The following is a 27,665-nucleotide window of genomic DNA, read 5'->3' as shown; positions in this document are numbered from 1 at the left end:
TGTGGAAAGGAAACTCTAAAGGGGATATTAATACTTTGGAATGAAAGCATTATATGTGCATCCAAACAAGTTTTCATTTATTTCCACTCTGTTTGCTCTTCATGAGAACACCTCCTCCCTCCTGGCCCCTACAACAAATTTAGCGAACTGATATTGTTTGTAATCGATTTGTTCCTTAAGGCTTTGAGAGCAAACTATGATATTTTCAGTTTCTAAGTCTGAGAAAATGAGTATATATTGGAATTTAGAACAGCATAAATTAGAAAGCAGAAAATCACAAAGATCCTTTAAAGCGGTTCTTTTCAGTAGCATTGTACTGTTGGGGGACCACAGTGATTGGGTGCCTAATCCACAATCTGTTGATGTGTATAACTGCTAAAGACAATGTGAGGAAAAAAATCCCCTAACCAGTAAAACCACTGGAAAAGGACTGTATGTGTGTGTGTATGTGTGTGTACAAATGGATACCCATAATGCAGAGAGTTTGGAAAGGGTCTTTTCCTACTTGGTTGTAACTTCAACAGACCAGAGATGCTGCCTTGAGTACTTCCAGGAGAACACAGCAAAACCAGATATCCCTGGGCTTTGGGAGATGATTGTTTATGCTAAAAAACCATTTGTGTGGGGAAGTAAGGTAAATCACACGATCTAAAGTTCACAAAGAAAAAGCATATAAACGACAGGACCACCAAATTTAGAAAATGTCCTACAATGTGCATTTTATTCATATCATTTTACAATGTTTACATATAACTCTTAAGAAAATGTTTTTTCTTGACCATTTCTTATGTAGTGCCTAAATCTTTCACTTTAACATGGCAAAACGAAAAGTGGAAATCCACATCGAATGCTATGCTACAAGTTGTAATGAGCTCCAAGTGTGTCAGTTAGGATAAACAGAAGTCTAGAAGAGCAGCGTGGCTTACAAACCCTTGGCTTTAGTGAATTCAGGCATACAGGATCCACAGTCTCACCTCATACTCAAGACAAAATAAATTAGTGTTGGACAGAATTCTAAATTGTACAAAACTCAATGAAAGACCACAGTGGGACCTTTTGTGGGAAGTAGCACCAGTCCACACCTGACTGTGTTTCCAACATTAACCTTCCTGTGACTATGTCGTTGGCACTTTGAGTGGGAATCTTTCTGCTTTGTGAGGAGCCCCAGACTGACTGAGCATGCTGTGCTGCTAACATCTCTAAGAAGGGTGGCCACGCCAGCCTGGGAAATGGCACATTGAAGTCATCACTGTCTTTTTGTGTGTTGTGTGTTTGCCCCACCCCCTGATCTAGCTGATATTTTGTGGATGTTTCTGTGACAGTGGTAAAAGTAAATAAAAATGCGTTAAGGGATTTCATGGTAAGTAGGTGTTTAAAAACAAAACAAAAGTTAACAATAACAACATGAAAGAATGTGGTCGCAGCTAAGAAGGTTTTCACATGTTGTTTAACTCCAGTAAAGTCTGATCCAGCATCTGATGCATACTAAGGTTTTCTTCTTTGGCATGAGCCACTTTCTCTGTGGTGGGATTAGAAAATTAAGTCATGAATAGCTGCGCTTTGGACACAATGGTGATTTGTACATTTAGGCAGGCAAACATCAATCACAAACAGGACGAGATGATTAGAACTAGGCATGCTTATAGGACATTACTCATTTCCAGACAGGGACCTATGAAGGGGGAGGATGTCTTTGACCTGAAGGAAATACAGGCACAGCAGGTTGGGGGGTACCTTCCCCAAAAGTCCACTCTGAGAATAAAATGCAGGTGAAGTTTGGGGAAGGTTCGCTGGTCCTGTGCTGTGGAAACAGGGAGAGATGCTCACAGCACTAAAGTTAATAAGAGCAGACATTTCCGAGTCACAGGCAGTTAAAAGGTCTGGAAGTTGTGCTGTAACTAACACAATCTCACAGAAAACAAAGATGATGTAAATAGGGTTTCTGTCAACTGTTTAAATTATTTGTTACACATTTAAAAAAAATTATCAACGTTTCATGCACACGTCAGTAGGACATTCTTTTACTATTCTTAGTGTTCTATTTATTCTGAGCATGACCAGATTCCAACACCATTAGACTTAATAAAAGCATACCTTTCAGATACTCAGGGACTTCTTACATGAGCTCCTGTTTTCAAAAGCTATTTTACCCAAGCATAGGTATATTTATTCATATTTTCAAACATTGTATCGGCTATTAAGAAGTCAGAAATATGAATATGTAATAGGAATATATATATTATATATAACACACCCTATATATATAATATATATATATAGTTATACACATACACACCCCTCTGCTTTGGCATTCTAACTTAAAGCAGGACTCAGCTCTCTGTAGGAAATAAAAAACAGTTTTTGGTCCTCACTATGCATCAAACAATAGGACCTGCAATTGCAAACAGGAGTGCTGAACTGATTGTTATATTTATCCATCAACATATGTAATTTTACCATAAAAGCTGTTTTGGAATTAAAGACAACTAGATTATTCCAGATATAAGAAGGAAATGCAGGCAAGGCTGGCCTTTCAGCTGATTCTTTTCATATACACTTCTGCAGAAAGCAATGGTTTTCAAGCCTATTCACTGAAGGTATGAACAGTCCGAGATTTCCTACCCACAAGTTCCATTCCTACAATTCAGCCCAAGTTCTTCCCCACTTAAGTTTAATCCTCATTCAGGGCCAGCTTTAGTTGGTTAGTTAGGCGGCGGTTTTGCTCAAGTTGCTGGTAGAGTTGATCTGTACAGGTCAGCAAGCAGGTTAGCAGAAGAGAAGAGGTAGAAGGAGAGAGGTTAGCCAGACTTGGAGACAGGGAGTTAACAGAGAACACAGAGGTACCTCAGGCACTGGTCACTTGCTGAGTAGTTCACTCTCCCTCTATAGTCAACTATCCTATGCCCAGGAAGGGTGACCAGGGAAAGGCTGACTTAGTGAGTGGGAATTTCTCTCTTGAGAGAGGAGGGGACAGGGTAGTAGAGGAGAGGGGATGTTCCTTTTACACGTCACTACACTCACTGTGTAAACTGAGCTGAATGCAGTTTTTGACAATAACTAGAGCGAGGGCTGAACGTAGGCCCAGCAATCCTTGTAGGGCTCAACTTGCCCACCTACGACTCACAGGGTTAGGATTTCCTTTCGGTGGTACCAAGCAGGGTCTACTTATGCTGCATTAGCATTTTTTGAAATGTAGAGCTAAACTCCCCATCCTTCCTGTAATCACCATGATACAGTGTGCAAATTCTGAACCCTCATCTAGCTTTGATACTGGTGTGTTACTCTCTTCACAGTATAAGATAACAAGCATTTATCTTCATTCAAAAGTGATTTAGAATTTATTTGCTTACTTCTTGAAGTGGATGGCATTCATGTTTAGTGCTAGCTGGATATAAAATCTCGAACTTCACTGTATATACATTTATACAGTGATATATATGTGTATGTCTGTATATACGTGTGTGTCTAAACAGACACACACATACACCTTTACATACTGGCATTTGCTCAGACAGTAAAGAAGTCAACTTTAAGTCAGTAAGTATCTGATTGTTCAGGGAATGCCCCCAATAATGACAAGGACCTGATATCCAATGGGGAAATCTCATGGATTCATAGTTGTTTTGAATGATAGTGATAACCTGGGTACAGAAGTTCTGCTTCGCGATTTTGAAAAGCTGCCAGTTCTTCCCCTAGGGAACATGTCCAGCCTCTGGTCCCTCAGTTGCTTGGTAACTTTAGTCATTCCTATTTTAACTCTCATAAATGATAGCAGATGGGAAGATGGTACATTCATGTTTTCTAGCTTTAACTATCTGCTAACTCATCGTCTTTGCTCATCCAAATTTCCTGAATATTCAAAAGCCCAGTCAAATATCATCTCCTCCAATAGCTCCCAGTCAGAATTATCCTCCCTCATTAGCCCTTTAGTACGACGCTAGTTCAGACTCCCTAAGCCATTTTCCCACAAGATGAACAGTTCGAGTACAAAGAACATCCTCACTACCTACCATAGTGTCGTGTTACAACTTATGGTTGGGGGCGAAATGTAAACCCTATTACAGTCACACTAGCATGTTGAACGATGGCCACAGAGGGTCAATGTGCAGGCAGCCCAAATGACAGTTGTCCCCACCACATCTCCCTTTTGATGTGTTCCACTTCAGCTGCCAGGAAACTGGTATGGCAGGGACCAGACATATAAATATTTGGAAGTACTTTCCCTCCTGTTCTACCTCCCAGATGTGTGGGGCCTCTAGTGCCCAGACTCAGAAATGCTTTTGATTTGGTCCAACTGAGGATCCCGCTGCAGCTCCAGTTATGGCCTGGATCTCTGAACTGGAAGCCTGGGTTCCAACAATTTCTTGGTAAACTCAACTTGCTATTTATCTTCGTGTCCCTATGCCTTCTTGGGTTATTCCAGATATGGCTTCCCAATTCATTAGTTTCCCATTTCCTTCATAGAATGTACTTCTACAAAGTGTGAAAGGCTCTGGGTGGGTTTCCGAAAGTGTTGTGTCTCCAGAATTAACTGAACATCTTTTGTTCAGCAGAACATCAAACTTGTCATTTTGTCTATGGGAAGAAGCAAGATTACTCAGAGAAGGACCCACTTCTATTACTCTGAATTTAAAGTAGAACAAGGCAGAAATCATGGCCAAAAAATAGGTTCAAGATGACTTAGGAAAAGAAAAATAGGAAATCATAGAAGTCTTTTTACTCTGAAGGGAGAGACATTGTCCAGATTCTAAATTTAAGAATCTCATGCTCTACCAACTGAGCGAGCCGGGCACCCTCGGATTCTAAATTTAAAAACCGTTACTATGCTATACAAACACAATTCGTAGCCCTTTAAAAGGAGTATTCTTCCTCTGCTTTGATCTCTGTGGAATTATTGACAGTTTCAGTGTGTTCAAATTTATTCGAGTATAGTGCTATATAAACCCTCTTAGGCTAACAAAACCTACACACAAAACAGACAGAAATCACCACACTTAAAACACAGGAGAAACAGAGCCAGAAAGTTAAGAGAAATGATGGAAATCAAGAAACAAAAGTCTTCATAATTTTTGAAGTTCTAATTTTGCAATGTTTAAAAAAAATCATTTAATTGCTATTTCTGATGTGAAAAAGTGAAACCCAATTAAAATAGAACTGCATTCTGCACAATTTCCACCACCTTCCTTTTAACGAAAAAAAAAAAAAAAAATCAACCTGAATGGCTATACTTAAAAATATGCACATATGAGATAAAAACAGAAAACACCAGCATTTAACCTAAAGATTATTTGTGTACAATAAATTTCAACTTGGACATACTGATCATATTTAGAAAACCTGAGATGTCATTTTATGATCAAAATGAAGGAGACTGCGTATACTCCTATTTGTAGTACGTAAGTATAAACAAAACCTTTAACTGTTCTGTTATGAAAGGAAGAACATCAGTAACTTCCACTTAGGTTGTTGACTTCAAGTTGTTTTTCACCTTTCCCAATATAGAAATTTCTAACAACATGGGATGGTTATGGAGCCCCCTTCCTCATGAGTCTTTCATTAGTTAACCACGCCCTCTAATGCAGAGTGATCTAAAAGTCAACACCCAGGGCTCAATCACACCCCACATAAAAAACCTCTGGCCGAGGTTCTCAACCCAGGCTACATATCAGAACCACTGTAATTCCTGAAAGAACACAGTACCAGGCCTCACTCTGAGCTTTGGAATCTAAACTCTGAGAAGGACCCACGCATGAGCGCTTTTTTAAAGCTCTACTAGAAACTATTGCTTCAGAAACTCTTGATATCAATAATACTCAAAATGGAGGGAAAAAAAAAAGCAGCAGCCAAAAAATTAACCCTCATATGTATGAAGCAGATTTGTAGTTTTATTCAGTGTTGAAATGAAAATGTCAATAAATAAGAAGTAAAAAGAAGAGCAAACAGAAATGGCATACACAGTGTTTATTTTACACTGAAATGAAGAGTTTCTGTACAATAGAAAGCACAGTGGGTATCTGGCAGGATGCCACAGAAAGGACCAGGGCCAGGTGGAGAACAGACAAATTGCAGAGCTCAGAGAGGTGAGGCATCCAGCTTGATGAGGGGTCTTGGGAGAAGTGAAGCAAAGAAATTTATCTGCATGAAGAGAAAAGGTGGGAGAAAGAAAAAAAGTGGTATAATGGACAAAAGGAAAACCAAACTGACAGGTGAGAGCAACACTTGGAACACAGGTGAAAAGCAGACATGCAAAACTCCCACAAGCCGCCCCCGAGGGAGGACATCTATTTTCGCTCATCAGAGCCCAGACCCCTCCTTTTAGGTCAGGGTCACTATCAAGAAAACCCATGAACAGAATTGAACACTAAATTTTAAGCTAAACCCACTTCTCAGAATATTTACTCATACTTGATGCTCAAAGTTTTCCCCACAGAATCACCACACTGGAGCATTGGAAAAGACCTTAGAGACAGATGATCCATTCATCCCCTTATTTACTAATGAGTGAAGAGATGATGGAATGCTCTCTAGTTTCTATGGTGACATCATGTCTCTAAGGTTAATGTGGAGATTCTATGACCTGTAAGATAGCAGGCACACACCACACTCTTCAAGCTACCTTTTTTCTGCCTGGGTCAAGGTAGAAAAGGTGGGCCTTGAAGATGAACTTTCCAGAGTACATGGAATTCACTGCCATATTGTTAGAATGAAGAGAGCCCTCTGGGGAACATTCCAGGTTAGAATTTAGGGTCAGAGTTTTAGTGTTTAGGTTTGGTTAGTAATACATAAATTAGTTCTCTATGCTCAAGGTCCTCAAGAATAAGACTATCTACTCCAACTTTTGCTGCCCCACAGCGATAAAAGCTGAGTCATTTACTCCCAAACTCTTATCGCACACTCTGTGTTTTATTTCCCATTTCTTTGACACAGGTTGTGGTGTGTATGGTGGGTATTTTAAATCCTTTTATGTAAACACAGAGAATGAAAGGCTTGAGGGTTGACAGAGGGTTCATTACTCTCTAAAATTCTTAAAAATGAGGAAGAGATGGTCTTTTACAGCACTATTCTTTAGCTTATATTGGGTCAATTTTCCTTTCATCAGATTCTCAATAACCTGACACTTTTGGGGTTCTTACATTTGTATCTTTTACAAAAATGATATTTCATTTACTTGAGATGTAGGAAAACAAATTTGACTTTTCTTGGGAAGTTCCTGCACAGCTGCATGGCCTTTTAATTTTACTTGAGCCTCCTTTAGTTTCCTGAAAGGATGGTGCTCAAGTCAGATTCCAGTTCATTGTTTGGTGGGAACAACTGAATACAGATTATGAAATAAATGGATTCTGAAAGGAAAATTGTGTGTACAAAACAGACTCAATCTTCTGGCTTTCATATTAGTAGAAAGTGGAAGAAACAATAACTACCCTAGATCACGCAAAAAAGAGTGAACAGAAAGGCGTAAACGTGGAAGCTCTGAAGGCACAGAGGAAGCAGCGTGAATTTATCATATTAGCAGGAGGGCACGGATGTGAGCAGGCAGGGTGGATGAACATTTACATGGAAGTCATGTCGTTGAGAGCGTGGTCCAGCTCCTCGCTGATGGCTTTGTACTTCAGTTTCTGAGCGTACAGCTCGTCTATGACCAGGAAGTGGAAGGCAGAGGTGCAAGGACATGGAGAGTGATCAAGAGATGGAGGGTGAGTGAGGGTGGCATGGGCACCATCCCAACACAGCAGCAAGAAAAGGGCAATGCATGAAGGAATTGGTGCCGCAGCAGGTGGCCAATGCAGGAGGCGTGCGTTTTGTTTTTAAATGAATTGAAACAAAAACAAAAAGACAAAACCCATTAGAAAATAAAACAAGAAAGACTCAATGTGAAAATCATAACAAATATGGTAGGTATATCAGTAAACCACGTTAAACCCTAAACAAAACTACAGCGGCTGTCCCCTGGGTGGGTAAAAGAACATCTTCCTTTCCTAGAGCTATATTTTAATTACTCTAAAGTAATCAGTCACCTGCAAGTATAAACAGTGGAAAAGAAATCCAAAGGTAATGTTTGGAAGAACAATTTGCGACTATAGCCTGTAATCCCTACCTGGCTCCACCTTTAAGCCACTGACTTCCTGACCCAACTGTAGACCACGGGGATGTTATAGAGTGCCATTTAAACTACTCCTGCGGTCTTCCCGCTCAAGTTGCCCTGTTTCTGGGTCAAGAAGCTTGAACATCAAGGAGACCCACACTTTTTATGGTGGTGCTATGACAAGCCTGCAGTTTAGTTTTTGACTAATGAAGGTTTCCCTTTGCTGCACTCTGGCAGATTGTTTTGCAACCATTTGTCATTCCTCTTCTGCACTAGCCTGGTTATCATCTGCACAGACCACCAGTTCTTTTTCTGGCTCCTCCTACCTTTGCTGTATCTATTTTATGATTTTTACCCCCCCAGAGCTGACCCTTCACAAGCCTCAGAGCTCAACATTTAGGATTTCTGTGAGACAGAACGTGTGTTACTAAAACAAGACCTAAGTATGTTAAGGGAGAAATGTTTAAGTATAATCTCAAAACATAGTCACCTATGCCCCTCTCAGGATACAGAGCATTTGCAAAGACAGTAACTTAAAAAATCCCCAAACCCTTACATTCAATTCGTATTTGAAGAAGATAGGTTGTGTCTAAAAACAAAACCACATTATTCTTACAACTAGGAGGTTATCACTAGAGATAGAAAATACACTATAGTTATTCTCACCTACAACTAGCTCATCCAAAAGGAAAAATTAACCTGCACACATCTGAAGAGAATGAAAGCAAGCTGGATGACTGGTTATAAAAAGAGATGTGCCCGGTCTGGTGGCTAACCATCACCTGTGAGCAGAAGACTCAGGTCCAAAAATTTAAGACCCATAGAATGAAAACCCCAAAGGACAGATAGGAAGAATGTGCCAGGGCAAAGAAGTAAATCAGGATGGATACATTTGGATTGGAAAATCATTTTGCCAGGTCAGTACTCAACCATAAGGATTAAATTAAAAACAAAACTTAAGATCTTACCTTCTAAGTCATCAATGCTTTTCTCCAATTTAGTTACTGACCTCTCGGCAAACTCAGCCCGAGTCTCAGCCTGTAATGATTCAATTTATTTCAATCAAAATTGGGAGCTACAATTATAGGGGAATTTACAGAATAAAAAGCAGAGCACCCACAAAATGGGTCTGAAACTACCTCTCAGTCTGTCACTACAGCAAGAGATGGAAGCTAGCACAACACATGAACTCCAGGACCACCTGAATATTCCTGACTTGGATCATCACTACTTGAAAAAGCCTGACCAGTTTCATAAAAACAAACATTTAAAATCCATCAGCTTCATCCAAAACACTTATATTACCTCCTTCAGTTTGTCAGAAAGGGCCTTGATCTCTTCCTCATATTTGTCTTCTTTCTGCGAGTACTGTAATTAGAAAGAACGGTCCAGATGTCAGGCCACAGCTTACTCTATACTAATGTCTTAGCGCTGGCCCAACCCATAGATGTTGAGGATCTCTTAGGAGGTAATGGAGACTCTGATATCAAATGGCATACTATAATATATTCTCTGTTTTCTTGCCTATTGTTTTACATGGGATCAGAACAAGGTAACTATCTATCTTGTTTTAATTGGTTTAAATTAAAGTGTTACAGATGATTCACAACTCAACATAAAATATATTTTCTGTTAAAAAAAACAAAGCAATCAGTTATCGAATAACCACCAGCAAATCACCTTGAAAAATGTGGAGCTAAAATGCCTATTGTTTTCATCAGCATTGTTTTCTCTCAGAAGAGAAAAAAGTGAGCTCTTAAAAGATGCCTTTTTCCCCACACCACACTCTTGGCATACCTTCTCAGCCTGAGCCTCCAGTGACTTCAAGTTGTTCGTCACAGTTTTCAATTCTTCTTCAAGCTCGGCACATTTGCTAATGTTTTCGATCAGAGGCAGAAAGGGTGGGAGACAAGCCAAAGGAAGAGGAGAGAAAAAGGAGAGGGATGGGAAAAAGTGAAAACTGAGTCCTAGAGAACAAAGGGCTGCCTAAAGTAGCCAAATTGTCAAGTTTTAAGAAGCTCAATTTTGCCATGGACACTACCCCCTTCTCTTTGCAACAGCAGAAAGCAGGGTGACAAAATCCGACAACTTGGAAGGGTAACAAAATGCAACAATTTGGCTTCTTTTTTGGCTGCACCAAAGAGCATATATGAAGGAAAAACAAAGGAGTATAAAGGACCCAAAGAAAGCACTTAAAGCAAGATATAAGATAGCAGAGGGTGTAGTGAAGGTGCAGTCATTAACCAATGAACCAGTAGGCATTGGAAGCTGAAAGACATCTGGGTTGCAGTTAAACCTAAAAACCACACATGAGCCATCAGTACCTTATCCTCTGCAGCCATTAATGCTTTCAAGGTCTGATCCATTATTCTTAATTGTTCTTCCAGCTGTCGAACTTGGCTGTTAGTGGACACAGGAAATGCACAAGGCCATTCTCAAAATCAGTGTGCAGGTAAGGCATGCAGTGATACACGCATTCATACACAGAAACCCCATATAAGTCCTCTGTGTTCCAGACTCTTGGCTCATCCATATCGAATGAGCACATAAGGAGCCTGAAGCTGAAATAGGTAAATGTGCAGCTGCCAGAAGGTCATGCTGTTTAGTCACTGCTCTGCAGCACCCCACACACAGCGTCCTGGTGTTGGGCCCACTTACCTTTCTGAGAGCTCAGCCCTCTCCTCTGCACGCTCCAGGTCACTCTCAATGATGACCAGCTTACGGGCCACCTGCAGCAGGCCAAACACAATACATATGCACCATGGAGCTTGTAAGTTTTTAGTGGAGGGTGTGGGGGTGGGGGTTAGATCTAGTAGGCCCTAGGAGTTCTTGTCTACAAACAAGATGCCCCTCTTTCCCACAGAATGGAGAGAAGCAGTTCTTCATCTGGGTTTTAATCTGCCAGTTACACTTAGCCACACAAGTGCAGTGCCAATGGAGAGACCAGGGGCTTCTGCTCATAAAGACCTAGGATACTTCCTTAGGAGTGGGCTGGCTCTGACACAGGTGAAGACTATAATTACACTGTAGTCACACCAAAGTGTACAAAGGGGGAGAGAGATGAAATTTACAATCTCAAAAACTACAGTATGATAAAACACGATGCGTTTTATATGGAAAAGGTGGTGGCTGCCAGGAACATGAAAAAATTCCTAAGAACTCCATCAACTTAGAGCTCTGTAGCTCAACCTCCTTCTCATGGAGATTAAAAATTCCAATACAAATAGCAAAAGAAGTTAACATGAGTAAGTAGGTGAGATGACTAATGAAGTCAATCTGTATTTAGTGGAAGAAACTGACAGAGGGATCTCTGAAGCATTTTAAAATTAGTGGGCACAGCAAACTCTCAAGATGATAAAATAATAAAATAAAAAATCCCCATAGGTTCACAAGTGAATCAACGCCTGATCATGGCCCATGCAAACACCTGATGAAAATAGAGCCAACATGATTTAAAATTTTAGTTTTTCCCTAATGTATCATAGCAATCCTGAAAAGGCTGATTCACCTGTGAACCTGTGTTGATAATGGGATTCTACCACCTTGAGGACAGAGAGTGGAAAAGGCTGCCACATCGACGGAGCAGCTGCATGGTGACTGCCTGAACTGGATTGTGCCAGGTGATTCACACTGGGAAGAAGGGCCTTCTGGGTGAGTGCATCCTGGCCAGAGTTCTTTGTCCTTATCTTCAGGTCTTTCTGAAGGCTATTGATTGGTCTGGGATAAAGGCCTGGGATCCCCAGCAGAATCAAAATAAAAACAATTTTCTGCTAAAGGAGATCGTTTCACTGAAGAAATTAAGGCTGCACACTATTCCCTTTATCCACCCACCCAAGGTCACTGCTGGGGAGTTCAAGGGGCTTTGGGCCCCAGAATCTGACCTCTTCATACTTGCGGTCGGCATCTTCAGCAATGTGCTTGGCTTCTTTCAGCTGGATCTCCTGAATTTCCATTTTTTCCTCATCCTTTTGGGCTCGACTCTCAATGACTTTCATGCCTCTGAAAATGAAGACAAGCATGAAAAATCAAGATTTAGAATTGACCTTCACATACCCCCGTCCAGTGGGGGTGAGGGGGTGTGCTTGCACTGCAGTGGTTTGTGTGGCTAAGTGTAACTGGCAGAGTAAAATAGAGCACAGAGTTATTTTTTTTTTTTTTTGCCCCAAACCATGAAGCAAGACTTTCCAGAGCTGAAGGCAGAGAAAGAATACACTTCTCTTTGTTCATTGTAAAGAAAATCTCATACTTTTGATACTGATGAAAATGGCCAGGCATCTAATGGTAAATGAAAGGTACCATGTCAGGATCTGTGTTGCAACCTGGGAGGTGTAAGATCAGGAAAAGCCAACAAGCTCTACTTGCTATAGATATAAAATGAAATTTTCTTCCCTTTCCTGATGGGATGCTTCAGCTTGAAGATGGATAAAAGAACAAAAGCAGTCACAAAACATCAGATTAAACCATATGAAATTGCTGATATTTGACCATTTTAGAACTTCAAAAGTGGCAGTTCATATGGATAAACCTCACACTTTAGAAAGAAGCTATGGGTTTTAATGAACTCTCTCAGAGGTGCTTAGAAGCAGGAGTGACACCATCTTCTATACTGATATGTATATGAGAGTTCTAAGGCAAGGTCCTGTATTATGGAAAATAACCTGCTATATCATGGATTTGTGGGATAAAAAGTCATGTTAAAATTGGATTTAATTATCAACATCTAAGTAGATTATAAGAGATCTAAGCCTTTTTTTTTTTTTTTTGAAGCACTACTACATGTTTTAGGAGAAAACATGTTTTGGTTAGTTTTGGCTTAGCCATGAACTCACTATGAGACTGGCAGGCCATGTCAGAGTCCTAGTTTTCTCATATGTAAAACCAGGGGATTAGAGTAAATGGCCTCCAACTTTCTTTTTACTCCAAAGTCTAACTTTATCACATTGCCTTTTAGGTTTTCTAACAAGTGTATTTCGGGAAGAAGTCCGTCACAAAACCACTGGTATGTGTGCACTGTACAAGATGATGAGTCATCTCAAAGAATTCCAAAACTCTTGGCTAGAAAAGAAACAATAAACAGAAGTAAATAATGGGCTGAAAACTTCAGCTCAAAGCTTTAATCCTAATGTCTGAAATCACTCTTTACCCATGGTAGCAAGGAGTAGAAACTCACTTCAAAGATGGACAAATGGAAACAATGATTGACTGCATTCACCTGCCTCATCAGTGCACAGATATACACAACTAGTTTGTGATCCCTCAAATAAAAGAACTCTCTCTAGTCTCCTCGAGTCTTTCCTGAAGTGCCTCTTCATAGTATGAACAGTTGCGTGTGGGAGAAAAAGTATTTCAGAACACACATAGCTAGTTGTCCTAGTCAATGTTAGTCATGATTTTCCTTTATTACCACAAAGCCCCAACTTGGAAAAATGAGTTAGGCAAAGCCAGGTTACAAGGGGAGTGGGCTAAGAATACATGAGTATCTTACTGTACTATGTAAGTGTGTGTCTTATCAGCATTATTAAGTCCAACATGTTTTTACAAATCCTGTTTCTGTTTTATCTATGTTTCCTTTTCTACTTATATGACAATGAGCATCCATAGTTCCTTTACCCAGATCCTAAGTCTCTTTCCTATACCTTTAAAAAAATGCATAATTGCTCTGTGGTCAGCAGGAATGAAAGAATGAAATAAATAAACAAACAAACAAAGAAATAAATATCTCCCTATAAGTGCTCTTTGCATGGTAAGCTCACTATGAAGGCAGGAACAGATTGTCTTTGTAATCTTGGGGTTTCCAACAGTACTTTGCACAATAGGTCATCCACTAATTTTAAATGAACAAAACTAATAAAGTTATACCTAGGATAAACAGAGGAAATGATCCCACTGAGAGACTACAAAATTCTCAAACTGCAAAATCAGAGAAGCCCTGTTCCACCAGGAGGGTCTGTGCTAGAAGGCGGAATGGATGAGGCATCCTCACCTCTCACTCTCATCTGCCGCTTTCTCAGCCTCCTCCAGCTTCTGCAAAGCTGTTGCCAGACGCTCCTGGGCACGATCCAGCTCTTCCTCAACCAGCTGGATGCGTCTGTTCAGAGAAGCTACGTCAGCTTCAGCCTAGGCAGAGAGTGAAAGGCATTTCAGAGTTGGAGAAAAAGCGAGGGTGGTGCCTTCCAGAAGTGGCTGAGACTAAAACACTAGTATCTGATAGGAAGCCTGGGCCCTGTGGTGTGTTACCCTGATGTACATTATAAGCACTGGTCAACTTTGGCATTCCTGGATACATTCATTTATATGTGAATGTCCACATTATAGAAATCCACAAACCCAAGTGTCATCGGACAGATGCAACATTAACAGATGCTCTCTTACTTGGTTCCTTTCTTCCATTTTCAACACACTGGCTTTACCTGAACCATTAAAGGGAGCTTCGTTACAGCCACCTCACTCGCTGGGGGCCCACGCTGTGGAGACACAGACTCACCCAGTCTCAGTCCCCTAAAACAATAGCTGTACAGCCAGCCAGAAATTGGACTCAGAAGTCTCAATTCTCTTCCATCCTGGCCACTTTCTCAAAAGGGTCTCATAGAGGAACTAAAATTATTTTAAATTTCAGCAGCTGTAAAATAAACATCATACAGAGACACAACAAAATCCAGTAACCACTTCCCCACCCCCCTTTCAGGTAACCCTTTAGAATAACGAATCACACTGTAATAGGGCCAAGACAAAATTCCCAAGTGTTTTTGACATAAACCTATTGGAATGAAAAGTCAAGGTTGCTACAAGAAAAGTTTCAAACTCCTGAGGAGAAAAGCAGTACAGATACAGTTTTCATTTGGTATCTATTTCTGAAACAAGATGTTCCTTTCTTGGAAATGCCATGGTTACTTACTGTTAAAAACACTTGTTACTACAAGCTTCAGAATACTGTTAAGACTATAATGGCTCATTATATACACTTGCAGTGGTGGCTATTTAAGAAGTAAAGATGTAATTTACTCATCAGGTACTATATCCTCATCTACACTGAATGCATACTTTTTATGGGAGGATGGGGTTTTCAGGCAGGACACTTGGGAGTATTTTAAAAATATATAGCTCCTTAGGGGCCTATGCTAGTTGGTTTCTGTCTCTATCTACATTCTTGTCATCTTTACTCATCTGTAATCTTCTTCAGTGCAGGGAAGCACAGTTCTTTGCACAGAATATGGGATCTATTTATCGGAATAAATGTCTACTTAATGAACAAAAGCAACTTTCTTAGGCCCACGATATACAGAGTTTGAAATGCACACAGTTTGAAAGAAGCTGGGATTGCAATTAAGTCTTTGAATCAAAGAAATACAAGAACACTCAGCTCTTTGCTCATCTAGATTTGTAAGATTTTCAATGCCAAATTTTGTCTGGGAAAGAGGGGTGATTAGGGCATCTCTAACCCTAGTGAAGGACTCTATAAAAGCATCCAATACACTTTCATCACATCAAAAATTAACTATGTAGTAATAACTGGCTCAGAAAAGCAGGGAGCAGTGGGGAAAGGGAAATGAATCCAAGGAGAACAGCATACAACCACAGCGGCCCAAAAAGTAAACGATTATCAGCACAATGTTAGTCATGGGCTGTGCAAAGTCTGACTAGTCAGTCATGGCTGTAGCTTTTTTGGAGAAGAGGTGAGAGGGTAATAGGGATTACACATTTCTTAAGTGTTCTTTTAAAGTCTTTAGCTGTATTTTAAAAACTGGAAGGAGGTATACGTTAAGGGTATACTTTTGGGTCAGGTCAGCTTTTATTACTTTTCTATATTTTCCATTTCCAATAAAATTCTATTCCTTTTGCGAATGGGGAAAAGCAAGAAAGTTAAAAATGAAGAACAAAAAAAAAAAAAACCACCCCTCAAACCACCACCACCAACAACAAATAATACATTCTTAGTAGAACGTCTAGTTCATATACTCAAAAGTATTTTCTTCTTTCCCCCTTACCTTATTGTTTTTCAATATGAAGGCAAATATCCTTGTTGCAAACCACAGAAATGTCAACATTTTCAAAGTCTTTTGTAGGCATCACAATCTAAGTCCCCTGCTCTGCATTCAATCTGGGCCCCAACCTTGAGGACTTTGTGCTCACAGAAAGGAAACTATTTATGCTCTGGGGAAAGAATCCTTCAGGTCCTCACTTTTCTACATAGCTGGGGCACCAGAGAGTAAGGATACAGCATCTATGCTGGTTTCTGTCTCTGCACATAAGATCTCCCTACCTGAGAGGCCTCTCCATCAATACATCTTCCCTTATTGCACCCTTTAGTTCTGGATACTGCTTTACAAATGTCACTGTAGCTCTTGCCCCCAGAGCAATTTGTAGAACCTTAGTCTTCCTGATATTAGAGGTTGTGTCCTATAGGAATATCAGCTAATACCATGTCACATGGGGTCCATAAGCAATGACCAGGAAGGGAGATCTATTTCTAGAAGCCAGAATAGGGGCACACAGAGAGCAGAGCTGCAGGTGGTCCACAAAATGGGATCTCAGTTTTTAGCTGGAAGGGTTCCTAGGATCATCCAGCAGCTCCCTCAGCTGACTAGGTATCAGAACATACGAGATGTGTATTAAAAGTACTTTCCAGCCCCATCCCTAGAGATTCTGATTTAGGAGGTCAGACGTAGACATATTCTACGTCTCTACCCTCCCTGCTCCACCTCCCACAGAAGTTGGCAAATCCTGGGAAACACTTTTGTAGCTCTTCATTTAAAAGAAAATAGGAAGGAGGGATTTTTGACTGGGAGGGGTGAAGTACGTTCAGGTCACACAGCCGTCAGTGGGAGATGAGACTCAAATCCAAGTCCCCTGGTTCTTCATGGGCTGACCCTCCTCATTTCTCCTGCAACTTCATGGAAACTCTGGACTTGGTGGTTCTCACCCTGGAGATGTTCTCTCTTCTGACACCTAAGTAAGAGGTTCTCTAGAGTAATCCCCACCTCCACTCCTCAAGGGAAAGAAAAGCTTCCTGCATAACTTGGACTAGGAGAACATTTACTGTATTGAACATCATCCACTAAACAAGTCCTCTCAATTACCTTTTGAAACTCGTCATGGCATAAAATGGAAAACTTCATAAAGTAACACAATGGGAAAGAGTTCACACCAGGACAGAGTGTTTGCTCTCAATCCCAGAAGTCAGATTTTGAAGAGGAAGAGGCAAAGATGCTGTGAGATTACAGCCCTACCTATGGGGGCATATTTAGCTCCATGTAATCTTCCCCTGGGAAAATTCTCAACTCCCATAGGCTTCTTTGGTGCTATCTTACTGGTCTGATTGCAAATTTGTTTGGTTCCCTAGAATTCACAATATGTTTACTTCCCTAAACTAATTAAGGTCATCTTTTTTTTTACTTTTTGAATTATGCCCTCTGTTCAAAAGAAGGACATCGCTCACCTTCTCTAGACTGTTTCTGGCATGTGATCTGAGTTTTGAGGGTTAGGTAGATCATCTCTAAAGTTCCTTTCATCGTTGCACCTGGGCAGTCTACTTAAGACAACCTGCAGCTGCCTCATCAGTGCAAGCTCATAGCCATGTGACCAGCTGTTAATTAAAATGCAGATGTAAATAACAAGGCATTTAGGGAAGGGTCAAGATCTCAGGGGCAAATTATTTCCAGCCTGGAAATTGACCTTAGTGTACCAGGTTGGCTTCTTCTAATAACAGCCCAAGTGGTTACACTGCAGGACAAAGCTGCAGTTTAGGATACTAGTTTCTTTAATTCAAAAGTACTCTTCATCCCAATATGCAGTGAGCTACTTAGAAAGCAGACTGCTTTATTCAGCAAAGGTTACTAATGTCTTTCTGCAGATTTGTTGGAGCCACTAGATACTCTCTACTTGTGAGATGCTTGGAATTATACATACTTGCCCTGTCACCTTATAGCCCCAAAGTACTATTATCCCCCATCCCAGATGTGCTACACAGATTAAGAGCATGCATTCTTCAACATAGCAAAATATCTCCAAATCAGATCTGAAAGAAAACTTTTACAAGGCCTAACTTTTTTTGAAATCCAGATGTTTTGGCCAATACAATGAAAAAGATGAAAAACAGCAATGGACTTTGGCTTAACAAAGGTATTTCAATAAGACAATTAAGGAGAAATGCTGGTAGGAGAATATGCTATTGTAAAAATTAATTCTCTAGAATATGTTTTTAAAATCGTGCCTGAACCAGAGTGAAACATGGGATGATCAAAGGTCACATTTCTGTATTTCATGCAAACTGTAGCTTTACAGAGGTTTCACCCAACTGCTGTGTAAGATCAAGTGACTACAGCCAAGTTAAACTTCTGCCCTTATATGGTAAGGAAAGGAAAAAAAAAAAAAAAAAACACTGATGACTTTAAGGGGCACTCCCATGGATAACAGATAAACACAACCTCCACTCTCTGTGCCAAAGCCTATAATTTATGAGGCATATTTGTATAATGAGGGAGAATGGACACAAACAGGGCACTGCAGAGCCATTGTCCTGCCCAGATAAGAAAGCAGAAATTGAGAGTATATATTTTAGTTACTGTCACCCTGGGGGTGCCACTGTGAGCACAAAAGGCACTCAGTTTCCTGGCTTCAGAAATATTTACCACCACTAAAGAGAGAAAGGGTTAGGAATTTTTGTAAATTGGTTATTTACCATGCTTTAATAAAGTTACCAATTAAGAACCTACAAGATTGTCCTTGCTTGCTGGTTACTACCCAAAAAGAAGGAAGGAGGACTATCTCCTCCTTGTTACCTTTTTTCCTTTGAAAATGACAAAAAACAACAAAAAAAACCCCACAAAAATAAAACCCTAGCGCGTCACAAGACCTAGAGTCAACCCATGCAGCAAAGTAGCCTCATTCCAACATTTGAAGAACTCACACACCTTGGAAAACAAACCAGAAATAAGGAATAGCTGCTTTTCCCAAGGTTAATGCAGATATAACAAGGCCAATTAACTACAGCCTGTCGGGACCTTTGACAATCTGAATTTAGGGCCAACTCTCCAGTGAAATAAATTTTTGCAGTGGCATATGGCTTTTTCCCTAAACCTTTATCTTTGCTGTTAAGAGAAACTATGACTTCTAGGTAACTCTCAGCTATGTCTGACAACTACCAAGAAACCACCTTAAATTAGCTGCCTTTAAGCTCCAATTTCAGAAATTAGGAACAACTATGGTCTGACCCAGACCTCAAGTTGCTGTCTGTGCCCAGTCATTTGGGAGTTTCCAATAATTACTTAAACTTGAAACCATTTAAACCAGTTTTAATATAAAACTCAAAAAGAATGAAAGCACCCTCTTCAGCTAACCAGCTCAGGAAAAGGACTTTTAAAAATGATGCACAAAGGAGAAGGTGAGTATAAAAGTACCATCATCTCTCTTCATAAAATGTATCTTTCTTATCTAATATCAATCACCAGTCACAGAGTCAAAATGGTCTCCTATATTGGACAAGGTATTCCTTTTCTTAGCAGGGTAAGGGAAGTTCTACTGACTTCTCCCATTAAAGCCACTTCAACCCACCAAACATTCCTTCCAGTATGCCCACATCCTCTTTCTATTCTAAGATTAAAATATATATATTAAAAGCATTCACACTGAGTGTTTTAAGATGCAGTGAAATAAGCAGGCCATTCCATAGGTGGTGAGTAGGAGCAATGAACGGTTTTAGTACTGGAAGGCAGTTATTCTGTCTTGCCAACCACCATTTTAATTTCTTTACACACGCTCACTCCATTCACCCTCCCAACAGGTTTGCACTATTATTACCCACATTCTACAATGAGAGACCTCAGGAGTTGAGAAGTTGGGTAATTTGTCCAAGGTTTCACAGGCAGGAAGTAGTGCAAGTCAGGATTAAATCCTGATAGTCTGGGTCAAGAGTTCTTCTTTTCACCCATCATGTTCTATCAATTTTAATGGTTCAAGGGCGGCTGCTAGCCATTCAGAGGGAGTTAGAATTAACTTATCACCTAGTCAAATTTAGAGACATCCACAGAATCTTTGCTGATTTGTCCACTACAGAAAATTACCTTATGCTTATTGATTCCTGACTCCTGTCTGTATTTAATGTAAATTTTCCTCTGATCAGGTCTTCCTCGTAAGAGAACCTTTTTCCTTCTGAGTATTTTATCCAAAACAGGTCTCGAGGTGTCTGCAGCCTGCTATGCCGCCATCACTCTTAATCAACATGATTTACTCAACTCAGAATAGGCCTCTATTACGATAATATGAGCACTTTATCACTTGTCATAAAATTCCCAAGGTGTTTTGTTTGAGTATTCTGATTTAAAACACACACATTCAAAATCAACAAATAGCAAATGCCCGAACTGCTCTGCAACCCTGTTCCTGTTTACTGGATACATTTGCCTTAGGGGTAAGGAAGGAAGCCAGGTATATGCAACATGGGGGAGGGGAAGCTGGCAAGCATATACCCAATAATCGTTGACACCTAGCCAACTTTTCCCAAGAGTTGGTAACAAAGGAACATCTATCAGCATAAGAGAACTTGGGAGAAGGGGCAGTTAAGGAAAGGTAAGGGTAAAAGGGTCGCAGAGTATGTAAGTCTATAACCCGCGCTATCAATATCTCAACCACCGCGGAGAAAGAGATTTCTAGGAAACCAAGGGTCAACGCGGATGCGGGAAATGAGCGCCTCTGGAGCCGAAAGTTGACTAGTGCCTCAGACTTGACCTGTCCGAGCCCCTTCCCCAAAGTACGGAATTCCAACTGGAGAACTGCTTCTCTCCCCACCCTTACGATAAATCATGGCCAGCAGCGCAAAGCGCACATCCCAGGAGACCCAGGGCAACATAAACATCCCAGAAACAGAGCCCCTGCTGGGAAAAAGCCGCTTCTAGAACCTTCTAAACACCACTCCTCTACCAGCCCTCAGAGCTTTTACTTCAGACCAACGAGATGGAGAGGAGAAAGGACAAGGGCCCCTCCCCAGAGCCGACGCCAGCTGGCCCAGGTGCACCAGGTGCACCCCGGGGGCGTCGGGGGTGCGGGGGTCGGGGGGCTCGAAAGGCCCCTTCTGGGCCGTGGAGGGGGGTAGACGCCTCCGGGTGGGGGTGGGTGACGGGTGGGTCCCTTACGGTCTCCCTCAGCTTCCTCTCGCAGTCCAGCTCGCGCTGCAGGCTGCCCGCGCGCTCCTCCGCGGAGTCCGCCTGCTCCTGCAGGCTCCGGATCTTCCTGCGCACGGCCTCCAGCGAGCTGCTCCCCGCCATGGCTGCGGGCGGCGGCGGGCAGGCGCGCGGGCTGCGGCTGGAGAGGGCGCCTGCTGCGTTCCCGGCGCTGCGGCTGCTGCTGCTGCTGCTGCCGCGGCCGCTCTCGGGAGGACCCGGCCGCCCCGCCCAGTCCGCGCGGCGCAGCGGCGGCGCCGAGCGGCCCAGGACCAGCCCGGAAGTCGCGGCCTCCCCGGCGGCGCAGGGGAACCGCAGGCCGGAGCGCGAACGCCGGGGGCGGGACAGCCCGGCTGGGCGGGGCGCACGCCCCGGGAATTTGCCAGCCGCGGGCGGCACCGCGCATGCTCCCGGCAGCGGGGCTGGCGGATGGGGGCGCCGCGCCGCCGCGGCACCTGGCGGGCTGGGCCCTGGCTGGAGGCCGGAAACCGCGCAAGGGATTTTACTTCACTCCTAGCGCCCCTCCCCGGCGCCGCGGTGACCCGGGGTAACGGACCTGGCTGTTCAGGGCGATGGTGCCACCTGCTGGCCGCGGGGGCGCTCCGCGCCCGAGTCCTGGACGCCCAAGCTCTGGAAGGAGAGAAGCTGAGCGAGGGGTTTTGGGGCAGGAATGTGCCCCCATAACGCGGCTGTTCCTAGTGGTAAAGAAGCCCAGAACACAAGATCCCAACCACAACCACCTTCCTCTTCCCCCACTTCACAACTCACAAAGTGAAAACCTCTAACTATTGCATCGTGGTTATACCTCCTCATCTAGATGCAGCCTCTAAATTTGAATCCGGCTAAGTTCTCTTCTGGCTGTGTGACTCTGGGCAAATAACTTCACTGGGCTTCAACTGTACAAATGGGTTTAACAGTACTACTTTCCTTGTAGGGTTGCTGTGAGGATTATGAAATAATGATTAGTGACGTGATTAGTACAATACCGTGTACGTAGTCAATGCAAAGGACAACTTTAGTTAATAAATTCGCAAGTTCTGTTTTTAAAGAGTCAGGACCCACACAAGCTGGGTGATCTCTGGCCTGCCAACCTCTAAGGGGTTCACTTTCCTCTCCATAAATAAAACCTAGGGTCCCTTATAGTTGCCACCTTTTTTTTTTAAGATTTATTTATTTATGCATATAAGAACTGGGGTACAGGCCAGAGGTTTGGGGGTGAGAGGACTCACCAGAGACAGAATGGGGAGCAGAACAGGCAGAATGACTGAAATACACTGCTGAGGGGAGCAGTGGGGGAGACAGAAGAGGTGTGCTGCGCCATGTGGGTTTCTCCCTGGCTGGCTGGGAATCAAACTTGTACCGCAGAGGCTACAGATTGCTTCATAGTGTGGTGCTTAACCCCTTGCGCCACCAGGGAGGCCCTAGTTGCCACCTTTTTTGATTTGAGATCAGTCTCTGAGATCTTCTGGAATCTGACCTATTCTGGCTGTATTAGACTACCTTGAAGAGGTACACCAAGGAAAAAGCATCTGGCTACTGATGGATGAAATCCAACGTGGACACAATCTGTCAATTCTCCACTAGGGATGCATTTTTAGTGCCTTCTAAGTCTCCCTGCTTTTCTTCCTCACTTTTCTCAAAGGTGGCCCTTCAAGTCAGTTCCTGATGTGTGGGAACAAAGAAAAAAAAAAAAACACACCTGGCAACCCCTTCCTCCTCCAAAGATCTAACAGTGAACCTGACTCATTTTCTATGGATTTTCTCACAGCCTTAACCTAGAAGCTCACAAACCCCAGCACTGGCCCTCACATCCTGTAGGTGGAGCCTGGGGCTTTGTTTCCACACAGTTGGTCTGGTCAAGGCCAGTGGTTACAACTCCCCTTAAGGAGTACAAATAGTGGGGATCAACACTGAGGGTGGGAGAACCAGGGAAACTGCTGGACTTTGCAAGTGCTTTAAGCAGCCAACTGGTGACTTAATGTCCTGCTTTTCAAACACCTGTGAAAGTTTCAGGTGAGTTCATTTTCATGATGATGTCATTATAGAAGAGTCTAGAACAGTTGTTTTTAGCTTGGCCCGCACGTTGGAATCACCAGGGTATTTAAAAAATACTAAGACCTTGATTCCACTCCCAGGGATTCTGATTTAATTGGCTTGGGGGTGCAATCTGGGTTTTGCGTTTTAAACCCTTCCGAGGTATGGGTGAGAATCACTGATTTTGGAAGCAAAGCCAACAGGGAATAAAGACTCACACAAGCAAATAGTAGAGACACCCCATTTGTGAAAGGGGTGGGGGATCAGAGGGAAAATGGAACCATTGATCCCCTTCACCTCACTTAGATGGAATAACATTCAAAACAAAGCCATCAGTGATGGTATCTTGTGAATTACAACCCTTTAAACTAGGAAGAACTTACTTCTGGATTAGGATTTGTTAAGTGTGTTGGTAAATTAGTGGAAAAAGTTTTAGTAGTAGAAAAATGTAAAAATGTTTCACATTGCTGTGTAATGACTGAAATTTCCTAATCCCAGATGTAAGATGATTCTACCTCAGGAAGCTGACCTCTCTCCTACCGCCACCTCTCTCTGGTGACATCTGTCTCTTCCTCAAGTCTTGACTGTTTTCACTAGTTACGAATCATTCCAAATATAGTATTTCTTCAAAACTTCCTTAACAGTTTCCAAAAAACCTAAACTGCCTTAAAGGGGAAGATAATCAACATACCACACACAAAAAGTGCATGAGACAGTTTTTGATAAAATTGTGGAAGAACCAAAACACAGTCTCAAAAATTTCCCTCCCCTGCTGACCCCGCCTCTGCCATCTGACTTTAAATAGCCTCTTTTCCTTTTCTGCCCCACCTCATTCCAAGGCTCCCTTAAACAAGACTTTTCAATAAAGACATGATAGCGCTACATAGTTATAATAATTATTATTTTTTTCCTCTCTTAAGAATTGTAGTAGCATTTTTCTCCTTCTCTAGCCTTCAGTCTTTCTGGGCTATTTTCAAATTCTCTGCATTCTTTTCCTTATAAGGAATATCTCTCCTTCATCTATCAGCGGCTCTTTTGAAAAAGCTAAATAAACGTCCTGCTGGAGAATTTGGGGGAGACAGACAGCCTCCATTTAGCCATAAACTGAACAGACATCTGATCTACATTATACAAATCAGGCACAGAGTTATATGTATTTTTGGACTCTTTCTAAAGCCAGGTAGTTGGTAACGTAAAGGCTTTTCTGAACCTCTTTCTCTAAACCCCCTTTCTGGGAATCTTGATTTTCCCTGGAAATTTCTTTTTGTGAGATTTTTAATGTCCTATGTCTGGATTTCTCATTTCCAAAGCACACCCTGAGATTACATTTCAAGCCTCTCATGCCACAAAAGGCCTTTACTGATTTTTCCAAGACCCTCTAGCAATTTGCATTTTATTCTCAGACAAAAAAAATTCTGCCATTGCACTTGGTGGTTCAACTTCTGGACATAGCTTTCCCTGGTGCTCATACATTCTTGGATTGTTACCAACTTCCTAAGGAATTTCTTTCCTAATTGGGCCTCTAGGTTTAATTAGCTTCTAGAAGGGAATCCAACAGTGTGAAAAGAAGTTGGTCCTTTGGAAATCTAATGCTTGGCTTGACTTTACTTAGTAGCAGAGGCAAGCTCTTCAGTTAAAAAAAAAAAAAGATTCCAAAGGGCAGCGTACAAAGTGCTGGTACAGTTTTTGCAGTGTGTGCATCACCCCTGAAACTATGTGGTGCTGTCAGGAGGCTGACAGGTGGGGGTGGGGTGAGCAGGAGGGGCAGGGGCAGCTAGCTCACTCTACCATATAAAGCACTGAGCTATATATAACTCCCAGCTTACTTTCTGGAGCTGGTGCCTGACTGCAGACCCAAGCAAGTGTCATCTTCCCAGGCAGGTCTTAAGGGCTGCATTAAGATTTCCCTAGTAAAAAGGGAGGCCTCAAGTGTCTCTGCATCCTGCCATCAACTCAGCCTTCTAAGCAAAAGTTGTACCATACCATTCCTTCAATCTAGAGGACAGGCCTTTTGTATCCTGACTAGACTCACCATGGAAAACCAGGCCTTCCCATACACCAGAGCTGGGAAAAGGAAATAACATGAAGAAAACTGGGCATTCACCGTACAAACCTTGGTGATGACACCTCAGAGGTTTTCTGCCACCAGGGAGGCAAGTTTCACCTCCAGAATCCAATTTCAGCTGCTTTGTTTTCCCAGCTTCTCACCCACCCACCTCTACCCCCAAGGGTCCAGGGCAGAAAGAAGGAGAAAGAGAGAGAGGAATGGATGAAATGTAAATAAATGTGTGCAGTAGCAGTTGGAGAAGCAGCATCCAGTGCTCTGGGCCATGGCGAGGCTGTGAGGTGTTGGGCAGGAGGAGGTGATCCTCCTCTATTGCTCTCTGTCCCTGTGGTGACCCCAGAGTGGTCACCGGAGCAGGAAGCCAGGGAGGAAATGTGTGCGTGCACTTACATCGGTGGCCTTTTTCTCCGCCAGTTCCAACTTCTCCTGGGCATCTTTGAGAGCCTCGGAGTATTTGTCCAGTTCATCTTCAGTGCCCTTGAGTTTCTTTTGCAGCGACACCAGCTCATCTTCCAGCTGGGAGTTGGCCGTGGGGGAAGTGGGGTGGAGGGGGGGGGGTGCAGCAGGCAGCGTGATCCCGCAGGGGAGGGGTGTGGGTGCACAGAACCAGGAGGACAGGGACAGCAGGAAAGAGAGGGAAAGACAGGGAGGGAGAGAAAGAGAGAGACAGAGTTAGCCATTCCTGCGCTGCACAGAGCCGCGCGCCCTGGGTACCTTGGCGGCGGTCTCATCGGCGGCCAGGAGGCTGTCCTCCGCCTTGTGCAGCTCCTCCAGCACCCGGTCCCGCTCGTCCTCCGACACCCGCAGCAGCTTCTCCTTCGCCGAGATGTCTTCCTCGAGCTGGGGGGCAGCGGCGGGCGGGCGCGGGCGGCCGGCACGGACCGGGTGTTAGACACACACACACACACACACACACACACACACACAACACACAGGCGCATGGTTGGCTGGCGTCTCTTGGTCTTGGGGGGGGCCTCCGAGTTAGGGTCCTTAAGAAACTTCCTCTCGTCTGGAGTTGGAACCGCAAGGTGGCCCGTGCCACAACCCAGCTCCCCCCAGAAGAGACTCCAGCTGAAGTCTCAGCGGGCTTAAGTTCACAATTTAGGGGTGCAGAAAACCGCCCCGTCTTTCTGGCCTTCGGGCCGTACTCTCTTCCATCCCAACTTCATTCTTATGGGGAAAAAAAAAATCCTCCATTCTACCCTTCCCCCACGTCCCAGACTCTACCCCAGTCGAAGCTTCTAATCTTCTGACTTCAGTCAGAAGTCCAGAAGAACTTCTAACATTCTCTACAACTGATCCCGTGAACCACCCACCCCCCCACCGCATCCAAAATTGATTCCCGATCCTGAGAATCAAGTGCCTCTCAGATGTGAATCGGCCGCGCGCGCGGGCTCTGGGAACCAGAGTAGGGAAATAAGCGTCCTCGGACAGGACAAAAAGTTAGAATAAGCCCGAGTCTTGCTCTCCCCTTTCGCCTTCTGAGGCGCGCATCCCTGACCGCCCTGGGCTGGGGACGACTCCCCAGCTCTCGGGTGAAGGGCTGGGAAGGGTGCCAGGCTTGGGTCTCAGGACTCGCGGCCCCGGGGCGGGTGGAGCGCCGGCAGCCCACGGGTGCGGGGCCGGGGAGGCGCAGACCTGCTTGCTCCTGTCCTCCGCCGCCTTCTTGTCGGCCTCCGCCTGCTCGGCTCGATCCAAGGCGTTTTCCTTGTCGAGCTTCAGCATCTGCATCTTCTTCTTGATGGCGTCCATGGTGGCGGTGGCGCGGGGCCCTGGGGCTGCGGCGGGAGCTGCTCGGGGAACGTGTGGGGCGGCTGCTGAGCCGGAGTGCGAGCGCGGAGCTGTCTGCTGCTCCCAGATATGTACTCTCCCAAGGGGGCGACCGCATTCCTCAAGACAGCCAATACTTTTTTGGAAAAGCTTCTTTCTCCTGCCCCCTTTCCCCCTCAGTTCCCTCCGCCCCTTACCCCCTCCCCGCTCCTCCGGCTCCTCCCGCGGGGCCGCTCGCCCATTCGCTGCGCCGCCGGCCTCCCCTCGATGGTGGATATGCCTATATATGGGGACCCGAGCAGCCGCCCGGTGGCCGGTGGCTGCGGGGCGAGGCCGCCCAGTTCCCAAACCTGCGCGCCAGGGAGAGCGCGCAGCGGTCTCGCTAGGGCCGTGGCGCAAATCCCTGCCCTCTGCCCTCGGCTCTCCCTTCTAATACCAGAGCCCCTTGCCCAGCCATTAGTGTTCCCAGCCGGGAAGACACTGGAGGCCAGAACAGCAGGGCAGGCAGTGGGAGCGCGTCGCCTACCTGAGGTCCCCGGTCCCCAGCAGTGGCAGCACT

The 27,665-nt window shown here is 43.7% G+C and overlaps 1 protein-coding gene across 27 annotated transcripts; it reads right to left on the bottom strand.

Moving 5' to 3' along the window:
* Window positions 1-693: 693 nt before the first annotated feature.
* TPM1 (tropomyosin 1) lies at window positions 694-27,183 on the bottom strand. 27 transcript variants are annotated; one of them, XM_037502625.2, is made up of 10 exons: window positions 26,975-27,182; window positions 25,727-25,852; window positions 14,067-14,200; window positions 11,965-12,082; window positions 10,742-10,812; window positions 10,408-10,483; window positions 9,389-9,451; window positions 9,052-9,121; window positions 7,555-7,633; window positions 694-1,519 (listed from the first exon to the last, which is right to left on the bottom strand). In XM_037502625.2, the coding sequence occupies exons 1-10, from the start codon at window positions 27,086-27,088 to the stop codon at window positions 1,486-1,488; spliced, it is 885 nt and encodes a 294-aa protein (XP_037358522.1). In that variant the 5' UTR covers window positions 27,089-27,182; the 3' UTR covers window positions 694-1,485. The 27 variants fall into 27 exon arrangements, with proteins under 27 accessions (XP_037358522.1, XP_037358537.1, XP_037358529.1 ...); XM_037502640.2 differs by lacking the exons at window positions 7,555-7,633; window positions 10,408-10,483 and adding exons at window positions 9,881-9,956; window positions 26,051-26,176 and having other exon boundaries at window positions 26,975-27,181; XM_054687905.1 differs by lacking the exon at window positions 25,727-25,852 and adding an exon at window positions 26,051-26,176 and having other exon boundaries at window positions 1,448-1,519; window positions 26,975-27,183.
* Window positions 27,184-27,665: the final 482 nt, after the last annotated feature.

The sequence above is a fragment of the Talpa occidentalis genome, unplaced genomic scaffold, assembly GCF_014898055.3.
Source record: "Talpa occidentalis isolate TD23 unplaced genomic scaffold, MPIMG_talOcc4v2.1 talOcc4.11, whole genome shotgun sequence".
NCBI lineage: Eukaryota > Metazoa > Chordata > Mammalia > Eulipotyphla > Talpidae > Talpa > Talpa occidentalis.
This window is presented reverse-complemented; position numbering and strand designations above follow the sequence as displayed.